Source organism: Typopeltis vanoorti, chromosome 21 (assembly GCF_054136105.1).
Source record: "Typopeltis vanoorti isolate ZY-2024b chromosome 21, IOZ_Tvanoo_1.0, whole genome shotgun sequence".
Lineage (NCBI taxonomy): Eukaryota > Metazoa > Arthropoda > Arachnida > Uropygi > Thelyphonidae > Typopeltis > Typopeltis vanoorti.
The window spans coordinates 104,558,610-104,577,188 of NC_143569.1; the positions used below are offsets into that span (position 1 = coordinate 104,558,610).

At 35.6% G+C, this 18,579-nt stretch overlaps 1 protein-coding gene across 3 annotated transcripts in view; it reads left to right on the forward strand.

Annotated features, from left to right (window-relative positions):
• The window catches only part of LOC150095170 (uncharacterized), a 55,783-nt gene that overhangs the window by 19,907 nt on the left and 17,297 nt on the right, over positions 1-18,579 (forward strand). For all 3 annotated transcript variants that reach the window (XM_090411504.1, XM_090411505.1, XM_090411506.1), the window contains exons 4-5: positions 8,691-8,805; positions 9,323-9,416. In XM_090411504.1, the coding sequence (XP_090267630.1) occupies positions 8,691-8,805; positions 9,323-9,416 (209 nt within the window). The remainder of the gene's footprint in view (positions 1-8,690; positions 8,806-9,322; positions 9,417-18,579) is intronic.

Consider the following 18,579-nt stretch of genomic DNA (forward strand, 5'->3'; position numbering starts at 1 on the left):
TTTGTGTGAGGAAAGGTTGTTTCCTGTAGTTTATGGACAGAGTTCACGAAGTGCTGATTAAAGTTGTTTGCCAACTGTTTGAGGGATTTGGGGTCGCAGGCAAAGCTGTGTGTTATTGTTTCTGAGACAGTGGTTGTGTGTATATTGTCCAGCATTTCATTAATCAGGTGCCAGGTTTCCTTTATGTCGTACTGAGCTGTTGTTAAATTGTTGCCGTAGTAGTGTTTTTTTTTTTTTTTTTGCCGTTCTAATCTGTGTTGTTAAGAGATTCCGTTTTCTTTTGTACTCAGCTTGTAAAACGATGTTTTTTGGCGACTTGTTACGTTGTTTCCATAGGACATCTTTTCTTTGCATGTCTATTAATATGTTATCTGTTATTCATGGATTCTGTTTGGTTTGAGAGTATATTTTTATTTTTGTTAATGCTTTGTAATATATTTTATTAAACTCAAGCTTCAGATTATTATATACAGCGTGAACAGCTATCTGCATTCAGTCTGTTTTTCTGATTTCGTCGTTTACTATTGATTCGTTTAGGATACTATTTTAATGTTTTGTAGTCTGAGTGAGTTTTAAAGGTTCTTGCTCAGTGTGTAACTGTAATGCTGTGAAATAATGGTCTGCCAGTTTGCACGTTATGAGGGCTGCTGTGTGACTGTTTGGAGGGGCAAGTATATTTATGTGGTCAATACAGATGAGATGGTTGTATTTCCGGCTATCTCTTCTCGTATACGACTCTATGGATGAGGTTATGTTATATGCTGATAAGAGATCTGGATATTATTCTGTGGTGTTATTTATGTTCCTAATGTTTATATTAATGTCTCCTATTTTTATCAAGTATTCTGAGGTACCTATTTCCGTGGCTGAAAGCCATCTGTTTAGTTCTTCTAGGAATTTTGTGGTGCTTAAGTTGGGTGGTCTGTATATTGCGTTTAATATGAGGGAGTTTTCTTGTTTGATGTTTTTAATTTCGATGCATATGTTTTCTGCGTATTCTAATTTATAATTTATTTCTGTTACTTTTAGTTTATGTTTGGTAAATATTATTAAAGTACTGCCTCCTTTAGTTTGTCTGCAGTGTTTGTGTTGTTGGAAGTTTGACATTTGGTATATGGCTGCCTCTTCTTTTGTCGTAGATACTTCAGTCAGTATTAAAATGTCTATATCGTCTATATCATCCTTCAGATAAGCTTGCGGGGTCAGCCAGTATTTTTGAATGCTTCTGATGTTGATGTGGAGAATAGATAATCCTTCTTGGGGGATTGTCACTTCTTTCCATTCTGTTTTTAATTTCAAAATGTGGCAATTATCATGTTGTGGGTGATTACGTCTGTTTGATGGTCTTCATTCATGTAGGTTGGTGTGCTGTTCCCTTCTTTACGAGTCGTCAATGTTCCTTTTAATGTGGAAGCCTGTTGAGGTCTTCTACGGATTTTATTTGCATTGGTTTTGCGTGTTCTGTCTTTTTAAGGAATATTTTGCTGTCTCTTATCCATATGAACTGCTAATTTTGTTCTGTTTTTACTATCCTTGTTTGGTAGACTCGTTTCTGATAATATGCGTTAAGTATTCTGACAAATACATTGGGGTATTTTCTTAGGCTCCATTCAGATCCTTTACTATTGGTTTTTTAATCCTGCTAGCTTTTATAAGGGTAACTTTTGTTTGTTTATTATTCAGTCGCACCACGACGGGTGTGTGTGTGTGGGGGGGGGTGATTACTTTCTCTTTTCCTTTTTGTGGTAATCGATGTACCGACTGGCAGTAGCGCGTCAGTAGAGTACAGCGCCTGTGTACAAAACTTTAGTTGGCGCCCCTTAACGCCTCCCCCAATAAAAAATCACACAGTAAAAACGTAGCAGTGAGTAAAAATGAAATACGAAATATATTCTTTGGTGCCTTTGCTATCGTAGCGCCTGTGTGCGTCGCACACATTGCACTCTGCCCGCGCGCCCCTGCCCCTGGATATCTTTTGATTCTATAGAAGTGCCGATTTCTGGCTTAGATGAATTACCGTGTCTTTTAAATGTTCAGTAGCAATTTCTGAGAGCTCATCTATGAGGAGATCATTTTTATACTTCTGTTGGTTTAACATTTCGTACTGTTGCTTGAAAGAGTTTAGTTCTTGTCGTTGTTACGTTGTCTCTTTAATTAAATTAAGTTGTCTTTCCGTTAGCTCTTTAACGCAGTTTTTAATTTCTCTAAAGTCCTGTAATACGTCTTCTACCGAGCTATTATTAAATTTAATAAACTCCTCATTTTGTTTGAATTTTTCGGTAATTTGTACGGTATGTTTTTTAAAAGTTCTCCAACAAAATTAATTAACAATTTTGAGGTTTTTTAATCTATTTTCTAGTAATGTATTCAAAGTTGGCTCACCTGGGTCTCCATTGTATTCTTTGTTTTTCATTTCCTCTGCTGTATTGCCGCGTAAGCTGTTTACCGCTTGCAGTTGATTTCTGTGTTGGCTGTTTCCCGCGTGCAGTTGAAGGCCACCTACCTTTGTTTTATCCACAATGTGGGCACTTCCATTCATCAAGCTTCGCGTTTGATTTTAGCTGCCAAGGGGCTTCAGACAATCCCAAACATAGAAAATGCATATTTCTCTTGCAGTTCCTGCATGTTATGTGGTTTGATATAATAATAATAATAATAATAATAATAATAATAATAATAATAATAATAATAATATATTTTTAAAATAATAATAATAATGTATTACATATGATACATACAGTATATTACATTGATTTGATTAGGTATGATACAACTTTACATACATTTATTTACATTTCATACAGTCATGTATTCTGATAATAATGATAATTTTTTTCGCAATAACAATTATAATAATTTATAACATATGATACATACATTATATACTTATCATTACATATAATACAACATTACATACGTTTGTTTACATGTGATACATTTACTTTTTTAGTTATTTTTTATTTATTTATTTATTATTTTTTTTTACCTCGGATGAGATGAGATGTCTTTCCTCAGCTTTCATCCTCGAAGCTTATTTGTGAGCTTATCTGAGGATGACACCAGTTATTATTTATTGGTTTATTTGCTGTGTTGGGAAGCCATAAAATCAAATCCATGTTTAATTGGCTTGATTTCCACTGCAGATTGATTGAGAAATTCGCACGCCCACGCAGACAAGCACGCGCGCACGCACGCACGCACACACACACACACACACACACACACACACACACACACACACACACACACACACACACACACACACACACACACACACACACACACACACACACACACACACACACACACACACAAACATCTAGGAATGTCTTGATGCATCACTGAACTGGATGCCTGAACAAATATGCTGTGTTATAGTGCGTTTGTTGGTATTTTGGGTGCGTGTTTCTTGTTCACAGTATCACTGAAAAGTGCTTAGAGCTCTTTTCAGGCTATTGTAGTTTGTAAGATTTCTGTATTCAAAAGGTAATTTGTTTATCATGTCTGGGATGTAGAAGTTTCACGTGGCCTTTCCGTACTGATTATTGTACTTATATGTGATGTAAGTAGTTGTCTGAGGTCTTGTTATACGGTATGTATTTCTGAATGTCCTGTAGTTGGCATCAAAATAATGTTTTAGCAAAGCTGCATAGTGACATAAATGTTTTGCTGTCAGTATTTTGTGTTCTGACACTGCGGTGTTTATAATGTCGTTATTTTCTCTTTGTTCCCAAAAGATCAGTTTTATCATTTTGTACTGTAGCGACTATAATCTATTTAGTTTGTAGGGTGTACGGAATGCATACGTTGTTATAGCGTATCTTACTATATTTTGGCATAGTGCTTTGCATATTAGTGTTTTAGGAGTGTGGGATGTCTTTTAACCTATAGAGTTTGCCAGTTATTGTTTGGAGTTTGTTGTGTAGATGGTTTATGTGGCTATTCCAGTTCATATCTGCATCGAAATAAATTCCAAGGTATCGTATTGTTTCAACCTGAGTGATTGTAGTGGTTTTGCTGTTCTGTGTGTTTTTTATGTTGGAAAGTGGATGTTAGTTTTCTATATATTTGTTATCAACTGGTCGAATCAGTGGATTTCTGAATATCATCAATTCTGTCTTTTCTGAGTTCAGGTGTATCGAGTTCTTCGTGAGCCAGTCTATGATCAGATTTATGTCATGTTGCATATTTGTTTGGACTATTCTCCCGTTATTATGGATGGATATTATAGCTGTATCGTCTGCGTATTGGAATATCTTACCTTTGAGAGGTAGCTGATTAATATCGTGAATGTAAATGTTGAATAGAGTTGGGGAGAGTACAGCTCCCTATGGTACTCCACAGGTTACTGGTAAGTCTCTGCTTCAGTTTGACCCGATACGTGTGATATGCTTCCTATTTTGAAGGTAGTTTGTAAACCACCTATGCAGAGGCTCATCTATTCTAACATGCTTCAGCTTCTCTAACAAGGTTTGATGTTTGAGTGTATCGAATGCTTTAGTTATATCAATGAAGACTACCATGGCAATTTTGTTTTTGTCTAAGGCGGTATTAATTACGTCTGTAAAGTCTTCTAAGAGAGATATTGTTCCCTTATTTTTCTGAAAACTATATTGTGTTTTTCAACGAAATTTAGAATGAGAAGGTGAACGTTGATCAATCAACTTACAGGAAGAAGAAAGGAATATCCTGCAAAGAACAAATAATAATAATATATATTTTTAATAACAATAATAATAATAATAATTTTTTTTTTAACATTTTATTATGTCTCAGTATAATGAAAATGATAAGGTTTACTATCACACAGGGTATCTGCACACACACAATGAAAAACATCTTATCTTTTCTGTACAGTACGAAAATTCGATATACAAAATGCAGAGTACATTTTATAAATATGAATATACATTTTTTTAAACTAGCTAAATATAAATGGGCACCAATGTGCACACAATTCACGATACAGTGCAGTAATGCATCATACACATACAATTCAATAATAATAATAATATTTTTTTTTCATTTTATTATGTCTCAGTATAAGTTACATACAATAATAATATTTACAGTATTTACAATAAGGATTATACAGAATTTTTATTTTTATTTTTATTTTTATTTTATTTTATTTTATTTTTTTTTATGTCTCAGATGAATTGCATACATAGTTGCTGTAGTAATTATATGTATATAATATTTATAACGCATTGCAAGTGTGTATAACAGATACTTGCAAGTTAGAAATTTTCTTCCTCGAAGCTTAGCAGAGCTTATCTGAGGAAGATAATAGATGACAGAGGGTGGTGGTTTCATGGTTGTGTTCCTATAGTGGTCACAAGCCAGGTGTTGATTTTACTGTTTGTTGGTACATGCTTGAAAGACATCGACTGCTATTACCGTTTCTTTTTTTTTTGTGCAAATAGAGTTGGATTTAGACATGGCGTGTTTGTTTCTTTGTGTTCTTGTAGTGGTAGTTTTTTGAGAGGAGGCATTGTCGTAGGTTTGTATGTGTGTGTGTGTGTGTGTATGTGTGGTGGGGGAGAGAGAAACAGGAATTGCTCTAATTTTTATTCTCGGTATAATATTTATATAGTGCCTGTTTAAGCTCTCTGTATGTTCCTAGGTTTCTGTTGTCGAACGGCAGTTTGTTTATCATGTCAGGTACGTAGAAGTTTCGGGTGGCTTTGCCGTGGTGATTGTTGTACTTATATGTTATGTAGTTTGTTGACTGTGGTCTTGTTATTTGATATGTTGTTCTGGTTACTATATGTTGGGCTGTAGTAGTGTTTTAACATGACTGTGTAGGGGCGTAAGTGTTTCACCTTAAATATTTTGTGTTTTGTCCATGCTTCCTGCATAAGAGTGGGTTGTTCCCAGAATATCAGTTTTATCATTTTATCTTGCAACCATTGTAGCCTGTTAAGTCTGTAGTCTGTGCAGAATGCGTATGATGTGATTGCATATCTTAAAATGTTTTCACATAATGCTTTATAGATTAGTATTTTTATGTGGGTTGGGGCAATGTCTTTTAATCTGTATAGTTTGCTTGCTATTATCCTAAGCTTGGTATGTAGGTAGTTTGTATGGCTATTCCAACTTTGATCTGCATCGAAGTGAAGTCCAAGGTAGCGTGTTGTTTTCACCTGTGTGATGGTTGTGATTTTAGGTTCTGCACTTTGTGTGTAGGAGAATGAATGTTTGATACTGAGATATTTAGTTTCTATGGGCACGGTTTGGGGGTTTTTGAAGATCATTAGCTTTGTTTTTCCAGGGTTTATATATATGCCGTTTTCGGTTAACCAGTTAGTGATTTGATTGATGTCGTGTTGCATATTTTCGTAAGCGATTTTTGCAGTGTTGTGAATGGATACTATGGCAGTGTCGTCTGCATACGGGAAGATTTTACTTTTTAGGGGGAGTTGGCTTATGTCGTGTGTGTATATGTTAAATAGAATGAGAGATAGGACAGCTCCTTGCGGTACTCCACAGGTTACATGTACCTCTTTGCTGTGTGCTGATCCTATACGTGTGATGTGCTTTCTGTTTTTCGTGTATGCTTTAAACCACTGGAGTAGGCGACCTCCAATTCCGATATGGGTAAGTTTCGTTAACACGGTTTTATGTGTTAGTGTGTCAAATGCTTTTGTTAGGTCAATGAATACCACTAATGTTATTCTGTTTTTATCCAATGCAGCGTTTATTAGATCTGTGAAATCTTCCAGGAGTGTTGCTGTTCCTTTATTTTTTTGAAAGCCATATTGTGTTTTGCGTATGATTTGAAATTTTTCAACGTATGTGGAGAGTTTCTGATGTACAATGCGCTCCATAATTTGGTTGATTACAGGCAGCGTGGTGATAGGTCTGTAATTACTTATTATGTTTCTTTTTCCCAGTTTGTGTATGGGTGTGATTAATGCAGTCTTCAGTGTTTCAGGTATGTGTCCCGTTTCGAAGATTTTATTTAACCGTTTTTGTATAACTGGAAGTAGGTCGGTTGAGTGTTTCTTGATGTCTTTTGGTCTGATTCCGTCTAACCCCGGTCCTTTGTTAGGATTAATTTGTTGAATTGCCAGTGATAGTTCTTCTTTTGTTACTGTGGGGAACCACATCGACTGGGTTGCTCGTGGGCCTAGTGATGAATGTTCGTATGTGTGAGGAAAGGTTGTTTCTTGTAGCTTTTGGACAGAGTTCACGAAGTGCTGATTAAAGTTGTTTGCCAACTGTTTGAGGGATTTGGGATCGCAGGCAAAGCTGTGTTTTATTGTTTCTGTGGCAGTGGTTCTGTGTATATATTATCCAGCATTTCATTAATCAGTGCCAGGTTTCCTTTATATCATTCTGTGCTGTTGTTAATTTGTTGCTGTAATAGTTTCTTTTTGCCGTTCGAATCTGGGTTGTTAGGAGATTCCGTTTTCTTTTGTATTCAGCTTTTAAAGCGATATTGTTCGGTGACTTCTTAAGTTGTTTCCATAGGGCATCTTTTCTTTGTATGTCTGTTAGTATGTTGTCTGTTATCCATGGATTTTGTTTCGTTTGGGGGCGTATTTTTATTTTTGTTAATGCTTTGTTGTATATTTTGTTAAATGCAAGCTTAAGATTATTATATACAGCTTCAGCAGCAGAGTCTAAAGAAGCTATCTGCATCCAGTATGTTTTTCTGATTTCATCGTTCACTATTGCTTCGTTTACAATGCTATGATACTGTTTTGTAGTCTCAGTGATTTTTATGAGTTCTGGTTCAGTGTGTAACTGCAATGCTGTGAAATAATGGTCTGCTAGTTTGCATGTTATGACGGCTGCTGTGTGGCTGTTTGGCGGGGCCATTATATTTATATGATCCATGCAGGTTGAGGTTGTTGTGTTTCCGACTATCTCTTCTCGTGTATACGACTGTATGGATGGGGTTATGTTATATGCCGATAATAGGTCTAGGTATTGTTCTGTGTGGTTATTTATGTTCCTAATGTTTATATTAATGTCTCCTATTATTATCAAATATTTTGAGGTGCCTACTTTCGTGGCTGAAAGCCATCTGTTTAGTTCTTCTAGGAATTTTGTGGTGCTTAATTTGGGTGGTCTGTATATTGCGTTTAATATCAGGGAGTTTTCTGTTTGATGTTTTTAATTTCGATGCATATGTTTTCTGCGTGTTCTAATTTATAGTTTATTTCTGTTACTTCTAGTTTTTGTTTGGTAAATATTATTATACCACCGCCTCGTTTTGTTTGTCTGCAGTGTTTGTGTTGTTGGAAGTGTGGCATGTGGTATGAGGATGCCTCTTCGTTTGTCGTAGATACTTCGGTCAGTATTAAAATGTCTATTTCGTCTATATCTTCCTTCAGAATAATAATAATAATAATAATAATAATAATAATAATAATAATAATAATAATAATAATAATAATAATTATAATTTTAATAATAATAATAATTATAATGTGTATACGATGTAGAATGATTAGTAAAAAAATAGTGTCTGAAGTATATCCTAAGCCATTTCAGGAAAATCTTTTCCGCACATCTTTCCCCAGTTAACTAAACATTTTTATAGATTGTATGAATGTAGAGACAGGAAATCAGGTAAAAGCTTCCATAACAACGGAGAAGACCGAAATAATTCGTCAGTGCCACAAAGAATTGCGTAATATGACACATAAAAGTGTAAATTCATTTTTCGTTTGTTGCAGATGTGTTCGGAGGAATGCAAGTTGAACAAATCTCTGGAAATTAATTCGAAATTGAAAACATGTGCAACCTATATGACGAAATATCCCATTGCAAATGTTGACTGTTCTTTTGATAGTAAGTATTTTTTTCACCTCTGTATACAGTGCAAAAATTAACTGAAACCACATTTGAAAACTAGACTAGTTGTATTCAATGCTATGCATCAATTATTATTACAATTATACAGATGCACTGAGGAAATATTTTCTTTACTTATTTATTTTTATGTGGATGGACATTTTAGCAACTTGAGTAATTGACACACTTCTAATAATAAAAAACATGATATTCATCTTCCAAAAAAGAAGAAATATATTGGAAAAGAAACCATACTTACCATACGAATCTTTACATGCATATGCGTGGAGGAGAAACAGCCTTCCACAGGCTATAAACTTAGTCAAAATAACACCCTTGAGCAGCGGTTTAGCGCGATGTTTAGCACAAGTCATCAACTCTTTAACAAAAACTTTTTTTTTCAATTTAAAAAAAAACCCTTTTTCCTGGTTTCTAATTTATTTTAGTTATATTAAACAATTGAACGCTACCGAAAACACTCTGATATCCAAACTCTATTTCCTCGCTTCACTAGATATTCCAACGTCGATGGAAGCCCTACGAGAAAGAAGAAGGGTTGTGGATGACTCGTTATCTGACTGTTTAGAGCAGTGCAGACCTGCATGTTAGTAAGTGTTCCAGCTTGAATTGATTATTAAGATTTGTGTAATAAATGAAAGCACGTTTCCCTAGTATTTTGAATAATTTATTATATATATATATATATATATATATATATATATAAAACAGCCTTCAACAGGTATTCATAAAGCAGGAGAATAGTAATCAACATTGAAGTATCTATACAAACTGGAAATTACAGATAAAAATTGCCACACATATTTGATACATAAAAAACGTTGTATTTTTCAGGTTGTTCTAACAGGCGTGCTATTGTTTATATATGTGTGTGTGTGTGTGTGTGTGATCTTAAAAAATTTAAAAAACCGAGATAACTTATAAAGATTTTAATGAGAATAATACAACTAGTTTCGGCTTATAACAGCCTTCAACAGGTATTCATAAAGCAGGATAATAGTAATCAACATTGAAGTATCTAACAAACTGGAAATTATAGATAAAAATTGCCACACATATTTGATACATAAAAAACGTTGTATTTTTCAGGTTGTTCTAACAGGCGTGCTATTGTTTATATATGTGTGTGTGTGTGTGTGTGTGATCTTAAAAAATTTAAAAAACCGAGATAACTTATAAAGATTTTAATGAGAATAATACAACTAGTTTCGGCTTATAACAGCCTTCAACAGGTATTCATAAAGCAGGATAATAGTAATCAACATTGAAGTATCTAACAAACTGGAAATTATAGATAAAAATTGCCACACATATTTGATACATAAAAAACGTTGTATTTTTCAGGTTGTTCTAACAGACGTGCCATTGTTTATTGCAAGTGTGCGTGCAGGCTCACATGAACGCCAATATTGAATAACTGCAGCATGGCTATCTGGGATGTTATAAGCCAAATTGTTGTTTAAGTGGACAGGATTCAGCAGGATTTCCCTTGATTCTACAATTTTTCTCTCAAACTCATCGTCACAGCAAAAAAATATTTTCTGATCTATCCCAGCAAACGAGTGGCTTTGTTGATCATCATTAGGATTGTATGAAAAAAGAACATGACTAGATAACGCAGTTGCATGAGATCTTTTGTAAGAGATGTCTCTCTTGTGCTCTTCTATACGTTGGTCAATAAAATTGTTAGTTTGTTCAAAATAAGGGATATTGCAATCGCACCATAATTTATATACACTTGGATATTTTAGGTTGTGATGAGTAGGCTTTGGATGGCTGATTAGAGAACGGATTTTAGGAAGTGTGGTGAAGAACGTCCTGATGTTGTATTTTTTAAGGACTTTAGCTAGTTTGTTAGAGACTGTGCTAATGTATGGGATGGAGATGCTACTTTAAAATTAGTAGTTTCTCTTGTGCACTGCCTAGGAGGATCCAGAAGAAATTTCGTAATCGTTTTTTCAGAGTATCCATTTTGTTTAAAGATAAGAGTGAGGTGATTTATTTCTTTTTGTAGTTCATCTGGTTCATTCAAGAGAGAGCGTGCTCTGTGTCCTAAGGTAGATATAATTCCAAGTTTTTGTGGTGGAAAATGATAAGAAAGATAATGCAGATATCTATTGGTACGAGTAGGTTTTCTGTATATAGAGATTTTTAATCTTTCAGAGCATCGTGTAAGCATGACATCCAGGAGAGGCAAGGAGTTATTATTTTCTAGATCAGCAGTAAATTTTATATTACGATGTTGGATGTTAAGATGATGAAGAAAATCTATGAGAGCGGAGTGCCCGTGATGCCAAATAATGAAAATATCATCAACATATCGTTTCCAAACTTATGGTTTAAATGAGAAGGAAGATATGGCTTTCGGTTCAAAATCTTCAATGAAGATGTTAACTAGAACTTGGGAAAAAGGATTGCCCATTGCCAGGTCTTGTTTTTGTTGGTAAATGGAGTCCTGATATCTGAAGTAACCAGAATGAATGCAATGTTTTAATAAAGCAAACATTTTTTTGGATAATTTGTCTTTTAGTAATGTAAGTACCTCTTCTGTAGGAACGTTAGTAAACAAAGATATAATGGCAAAACTTGCTAGAATGTCATTTTCATTGATGGGAATATCTTTCATATGAGAAACAAAATCTGTGCTGTTTTTGATGAAAGAAGAAGATTTATTGGAGAAACACTTGAGGCACGTTGCTAGCTAGTTGGAAAGATTATACGTAGGTGAATCAATTTCGTCCACAATTGGGTGAAGAGGGATGTTTTCTTTATGTATCATGGAAACTCCATAGATGCTTGGGATAAGAGGATTTAGAGCGCGTAAAGGGAGGCGAACATTATGAGGAAGTTCACTCGTAGTCTTTAACAAGTTGTTTGTACGGTTTTGTAATTCTCTTGTAGGATCTTCCTGAAGAATTGAATATGTAATGTTGTCTTCAAGTAATTGAAATATTTTATCGTGGTAATCTTCAGAGTTGAGGATGACCGTGGAATTGCCTTTATCTGCAGGTAAAATAATAATGTTACTGTTCTTTTTAAGATTTTTAGGGCTTGTCTTTCAGCCAGAGAAATATTATCTGTTGGACGTTTAGCATTATTTATAATGAAAATCGATTCAATACGAAGAAGTTTCGCCAAATGATTAGGAATGAGTGAAGTTGCCTTTTCTATTTTTGTAAGAAGAGATTCTTTAGGGATAAATTTTGGTGAGGAAATGAAATTGAGACCTTTGCTAAGAATATCCGTTTCCGCATCCGTTAAAATATGAGAAAACTTGTTCACTACAACTTTTTCAGGATTAATACGGGCTTCACTATGACCAGATCTGTTTTGTATCCTTTTTAGATTATTAAATTTCCTGATAAGAGTATACTTATTATTGTTTTGAATTCGAGTGGCTTCTGCTTCACTGTTAATCATAAAATCATGTAAGTTATCATTATCCATAATTTCTTCAAGTTTGTGCGTTAAAAATCTTTTTGTGCTGAACAAAAAAGCTAAACAACGTTTTGTTTCTAAAATTCTTTCGCTGAGGAGATCCATTTTAGCTTTACGATAAATTCTTTTAGCGCGTTCCGTTGTTAAAAGAATTTATATTAACATAAAATAATTAACATAAGATAATTAACATAAAATTCCTTTTTATGTTAATTAGAGATGCCTCGTCATTTCGGCTATAGATGTGATTATATGTTTCTACTCGGTTGCTGTAATACATTTTTAAAAAATAGATTTAATGACTTAAAAAACCGAGATAACTTATAAAGTTTTTAATGAGAATAATACAACTAGTTCAGGCTTATAACAGCCTTCATCAGGTATTCATAAAGGAAGAGACTAGTAATAAACATCGAAGTATCTAAAAAACTGGAAATTACAGGTAAATATTTCTACACATAATTGATACATAAAAAACGTATTTTTCAACTTGTTCTGACAGGCGTGCCATTGTTTATTGCAAGTGTGCGTGCAGGCTCTCGTGAACGCCAATATTGAATAACTGCAGCATGGCTATCTGGGATGTTATAACTCAAACTGTTGTTTAAGTGGACAGGGTTCAGCAGGATTTCCCTTGATTCTACAATTTTTCTCTCAAGCTCATCATCACAGCGAAAAATATTTTCTGATCTATCCCAGCAAACGGAGTGGCTTTGTTGATCCTCATTAGGATTATTTGAAAAAAGAACATGACTGGATAATGCAGTTGCATGAGATCTTTTGAAAGAGATGTCTCTCTTATGCTCTTCTATACGCTGTTCAATAGATTTGTTAGTTTGTCCAAAATACAAAAGAGATCTGGTCATAGTGAAGCCCGTATTAATTCTGAAAAAGTCAGTGAGCAAATCTTCTCAATTTAACGGATGCGGAAACAAATATTCTTAGCAAAGGTCTTAATTTCATTCCCTCAACAAACTTTATCCCTAAAGAATCTCTTCTTACAAAAATAGAAAAGGCAACTTCACTCATTCCTAATCATTTGGCGAAACTTCTTCGTATTGAATCGATTTTCATTATAAATAATGCTAAACGTCCAACAGATATTTCTATGGCTGAAAGACAAGCCCTAAAAAATCTTAAAAAGAACAGTAACATTATTATTTTACCTGCGGATAAAGACAATTCCACGGTCATCCTCAACTCCGAAGATTACCACAACAAAATGCTTCAATTACTTGAAGATAATTCGAGATATTCAATTCTTCAGGAAGATCCTACAAGAGAATTACAAAACCGTACAAACAATTTGTTAAAGACTGCGAGTGAACTTCCTCATAATGTTCCCCTCTCTTTACGCTCACTACAACCTCTTATCCCACGCATCTATGGAGTTCCAAGATACATAAAGAATATCGCTAGCTATCGTCATATGATATGAGCAAGTTGTGATATGAGTTCAGGTATTCTTGTGGTGTATTTGGGATTTATGGTTAACTTATGAGGATAGCCTCGCACCTTCTGAATGAAGAACGATAATTGTTTGATTTTCAGTAGATCTTCACTAGATGGGAGTTCACCTTGAATCTTCATATTCTAGGTTATCGTGCACAGGAAGCCTTTCTGCATCATTTTCTCCAACCTCTGTCTTTCTTTTGTTCATGGAGTCTAGTGAGGCTGTGGTAGGAAAATTTTTTTTTTTTTGCTGTTGTTCTGGGTGTGCAATTTGCATTGCAAATTTTCTCCTGCGGGTCTTTGATGTTCGTCTTCATTGAGTGGTGGGAGGGTTGTTATTTGCAAGCTGTGTGTGGTAGGTGCATTATGTTGTGTAGTTTCACCATCGGACATTCTTTTCATTCAGATCTCCTTCAGTGTTTTAGGTTCGTTGTCTTCTACACTTGATTTTCTTTCCTGAGTAAAGTTCACTTCTTCCGGAAGATCTTTCAATGATACTTCTTTCTGCTGAGTCTGTTACTCTGTTCCTGTACCTCGTAAAGTGGCCCTCTTCTCAGAATAGAATTAGTGTGACCAGACAGATATTTAGGTGTACTTGATTCCGTTTACCATCATTTTATGGGAAGTGCATTAGCGCTTATCTTCGGAAACTTCTGATGCGCACAAATTCATTCTTTATCGTGGATATTGACAAAGTTTGTATTTTTTCTGTAACAGAGCCGTATTTCGTTAAGAGCCCATAAGAGACCGATTAGGGAGTTCAGGGAGAAAGTTTGTTACAATTACATTAATCGGTGTAAATCATATAGGAACAGTATCGAGATGATAATGGCCGATATCAAAGCCCTTTTTGTGCACTATTCGAATCAGATGAAACTGAAGTAAAATATCTATGATTCGGGTTACGAGGGATGCATCAAAATATTCTTTGTTAGTAAATGGCTTGTCGATCGCTGTCAACAAATAATTATCCGAATTACTGTTTTCTTTAGCAGGAAAAATGACTATTCCATATTCTCTACAAATCGCGTTCTTAATGCGATCGGTTGTGGAAATTTAATTAACGGTTGTTTGCTAGTATCGTATTTATCAGTGAACGCAGTGATTTCACTGGCTATAAGGCTCTAGCTTTTGATACTACATTTGCAGTTGCAGTGAAAATGAATTACTTTAATTGCAGAGACGGTTCTCGACTTGCATTTCCCTTGTCATAAGCCACTGCCCTTTCCTATGTATAGTTTTACTGCTGAGGACGCTGCTTATATTTTCTGTTTTGCGAATGGCTTTCGTTATTTCTAATTTTTTGTAGTCTTTGCGAGTTTATCAGCATCAGATGACACTGATATTCCATCCGGGTCCAGAATGTAGGTTCAGCTGGAGAGCGGTTGGTATGTAGTTTTATTAGGAATGGATCAATGGATAATTTGTACAATTTTCCTGACTGTGGACAGCCGTGCTTATTCCACTTATATAAGACCAGGTACCGGAGAGGTGGTTATTTACATTCAAGAAGGACTGTGCTTCCTCAAATAGCACGTTGGCTGCCTGTGATCACACAGGCAGCCATCGTATGCAGCGTGTGACCCCTAAGCTTCAAAAAGATACTCAGGTTCAATTTTGCGAAACGTTTTCATTGATTAAGGCTAATTAATACTAGGTTTTATTTACCAGTATTAACAACATGGATATAAGGTCCCTGATTTTTGAGGTTTTTGTGTATTGAGCTCCCTAAAACAGAGTAGGTTTGGCGGTACCCATAACATCAGGCAGGGCTATCTTCATCGGTTTGCTATGGCTCTTGAAATTTATTATAGTAGGCCTCTTTCGGTGTTTTGAAGGAGTGGTCACCGTTGGTCCTGTAAATCCTGGAAGAACTCTGGTTGTGAAGTTTTCTTTCTCTTTCTAGAGTTGCATTTATTTTTAACTCTTGCAAAGTGATTGGTTTCTTTCTACGATTTACTGAGTGGTCTTAGATAATTTTTGCTTCGTCTCAGGAGCTATCTAATAGCTATTTGGATGCTCCATCAGAACTATATTGGTGGTGGTTGTACCATAGTATTTCTGATATGATTTTGGGATCTTCTGTTATGTTACCATATTAAAAATTGATGGCCGAGATGATAGTTAAACCTTGGAGTTGGTTCAAAGGAGAAAACGTATTTAGTAGTCCCGTTTGAAACATTTAGACTCGACTTCCACAAACTCAAATGGGCTCCTTTAACTGCCTTTTCCATCTGTTTTATATCCTGAAGGATAGTTTGATATGGTGAGCTCTCGTCTGAGATTTCCTGATCCTGATGTGTCTCTGTTGACTTACCTGCAGACTCTAGAATTGTAGAAAAGCTTCAACTAGGATTTTACACAAGTTCACGATATTTTCAAGGGCACCTCGCAGGTCTTTGAAATGGATCAGCTATGTAACTAAAGACTAAATACGAGGTTGCATATCTTGGATATTGCAGGAAGGGGTTATTGTAGATCCATTAGGCATCCTTCTCTACAATGAATTACGTAAAATCTAGTGTTGTAATTTAACGATGAAATGATTTCAGATGACAGTGTGTGTTTTTGTGCGTGCAAGATATTCTAAATAAGAGGAAGAATACATCAAGCAATCTAGCAAATATCCAGCCCAGCATGAAGGTGTGCTTTTCCATCTATTATGTAAGCTAACCTCTAGATGGGAGACATCTGCCCTGCTCAACATAGAGGAATGTTATCAACCAATTATTATTCTTGATACAGAGGTCACTTGGTAGATCGTATCTTAAACCGATTGCTATTTGTAATGGTGTCAATCATAAGGTTATGGAGATAGAGAGACCTCTATTGGCAGAACTAGAAATATGTGGAATAGTCAGGTTGTGCGGCGTTTTTTTTTTGCCCAGTGTTCAGGAAAATGGGAGCGCAAAACTTTGTTATCCGGCGGTAAATGGATATCAAGTTTGTCATCCTTTAAGAGAAGAAATTAGCTTAGAGAAGGAAAGTCAGTTTGTTTGGTTCCATATGATTAATTGTTTTGATAGTTGTCTGAATTTGATAAAGTGCACTGGTGGATTGAGAATATTTAATGTATGACAAAGGATATTCGCACGTAATTGATTATTAATTATTACACTCTTTAATACAGGCTCGTACAATTTCCCACAATCAAATCACTTGCCTAAAACGTTTCTTGAGCATATCTTAGTTCTTATCCACATAAGGTGGGGTGTTTCCTAATTGACCAGATGGGATGGGACGGCGTAGGTAGGCTCGGTTTCTTCATTTGCCACACCATACTCTTGGAGTTTATGTGCATTTAGTATGACACCTGATGCTGCTTCGTATTGTCGGTATGATGTTTGCACACATGCCGAGCACTGAACTCGAAACTTTTATTTAATACTTTATTAAATAAAAGAATTACAGAAAATAAGTGGTTTGGCAGAGATTCAAAAAAAAAATAAAATAAATAAATAATGGATTACATCAATACCTACAAAATGCCAGGGGTTCACGAGAGAGTCCTTAATCTGGCTCAGATTTAGCTCATGGGTTTCGACGAAGTCGCACGCATTGTAGGTGTATTAGGGGCATAACAGCGACTTCAGCAAGATGGTGGAAATCGCTGTTATGCTATCGGAACAACTGCTGAACAATTCTTGAGCGATGGAGAGCAGCATTGTCGTCCATGAAACAAACATCACTTGCTGGATAAAACATCAAAATGGCAGGATTTGGCAACAATGTTCAGATATTCCTTAGGATACCCAACCTTCCAGCAATAACAATGGACGCATTTTATACGAAAAGAACATGTCTCTCACCATCTCCAGAGCCTCAAGTTACTTTATAATGAAAAGCTGAGTTTGTCGCTTCATGGCTCCCCTCCAAACTCTCTGCCTACATTCGGTATACAGCAAGGTGTACCGCGAATCGTCGTACGAAATGGCTTTTATCCAGTTGTCCAGTGTCCGGTCATAGGATTCCTGAAACTACTGTAGGGAAGCTTTCTTTTCACGGAAGAAATAAGTGGTTTATATATAGGCATACGACTGCCATTATCGATTCTCTGCGCCTAGTTCTGTGAGATATTGGTTTAAAACGCCATTGTTAAATGCTGCGGTCAATTTCTGCACATAGCAAGTTATGTTTGTCCGTAGAAGCCTTCGAAGACGACAGTGAACTCGATCCTAACAGACAGCTTAACACAATTACGCCTCTTAGACAACCAATATTGATTAATTTTCCACTGATTAAACACCAGCGAATTTAACCGTTTGTAAAAACTAAACAACCCCGCATTCTCAAAATCGTGGGTCTCGCCAGACGGACACCTAGAACAATCCGTTCTCGAAGTAGGAAATCTGGTGAGTTTTCCGTTGGCATTTTTATTTGCAGCTGTTCGAGTGGTTTTCATCTTATATTATTTGGTTAGAAATCATAGATTGCTTATGTCTAACCAGTTTCAAGTACGGAAGACAAGAATTGTCCAATTGTTGAGCATAGAATATGTCTATTTGCGAACAGCAGTTCTTTGAGTACAAGTAATAGGGATAGGGATCGTTCTAATTTGTGCTACACTTCTCAGCCTTTCCGTTGCTGTCTCGATAGAAGCTTTACTTTCGTGAAAGTATGGGCAGGTCAACCATTCTGTGGACGGTGGAGAGCTGGAAACCTCGGGTTTTGAACATTGTAGAGAATGTCAGTAGGTGTGTTACATCTACAAGACCTTAAGAAAGAGCAGATGATTCCAAAGGAAGTAATTTTTAGTTTCAACTGAGAAGAGGTCTCGTCTCATTTTTGCAGAGTTCTCATTGGATGTTCTTGGGTAACCCTCCTTAGGTATTTTAAACATCAGCCTCACCAAGTGCACTTAAC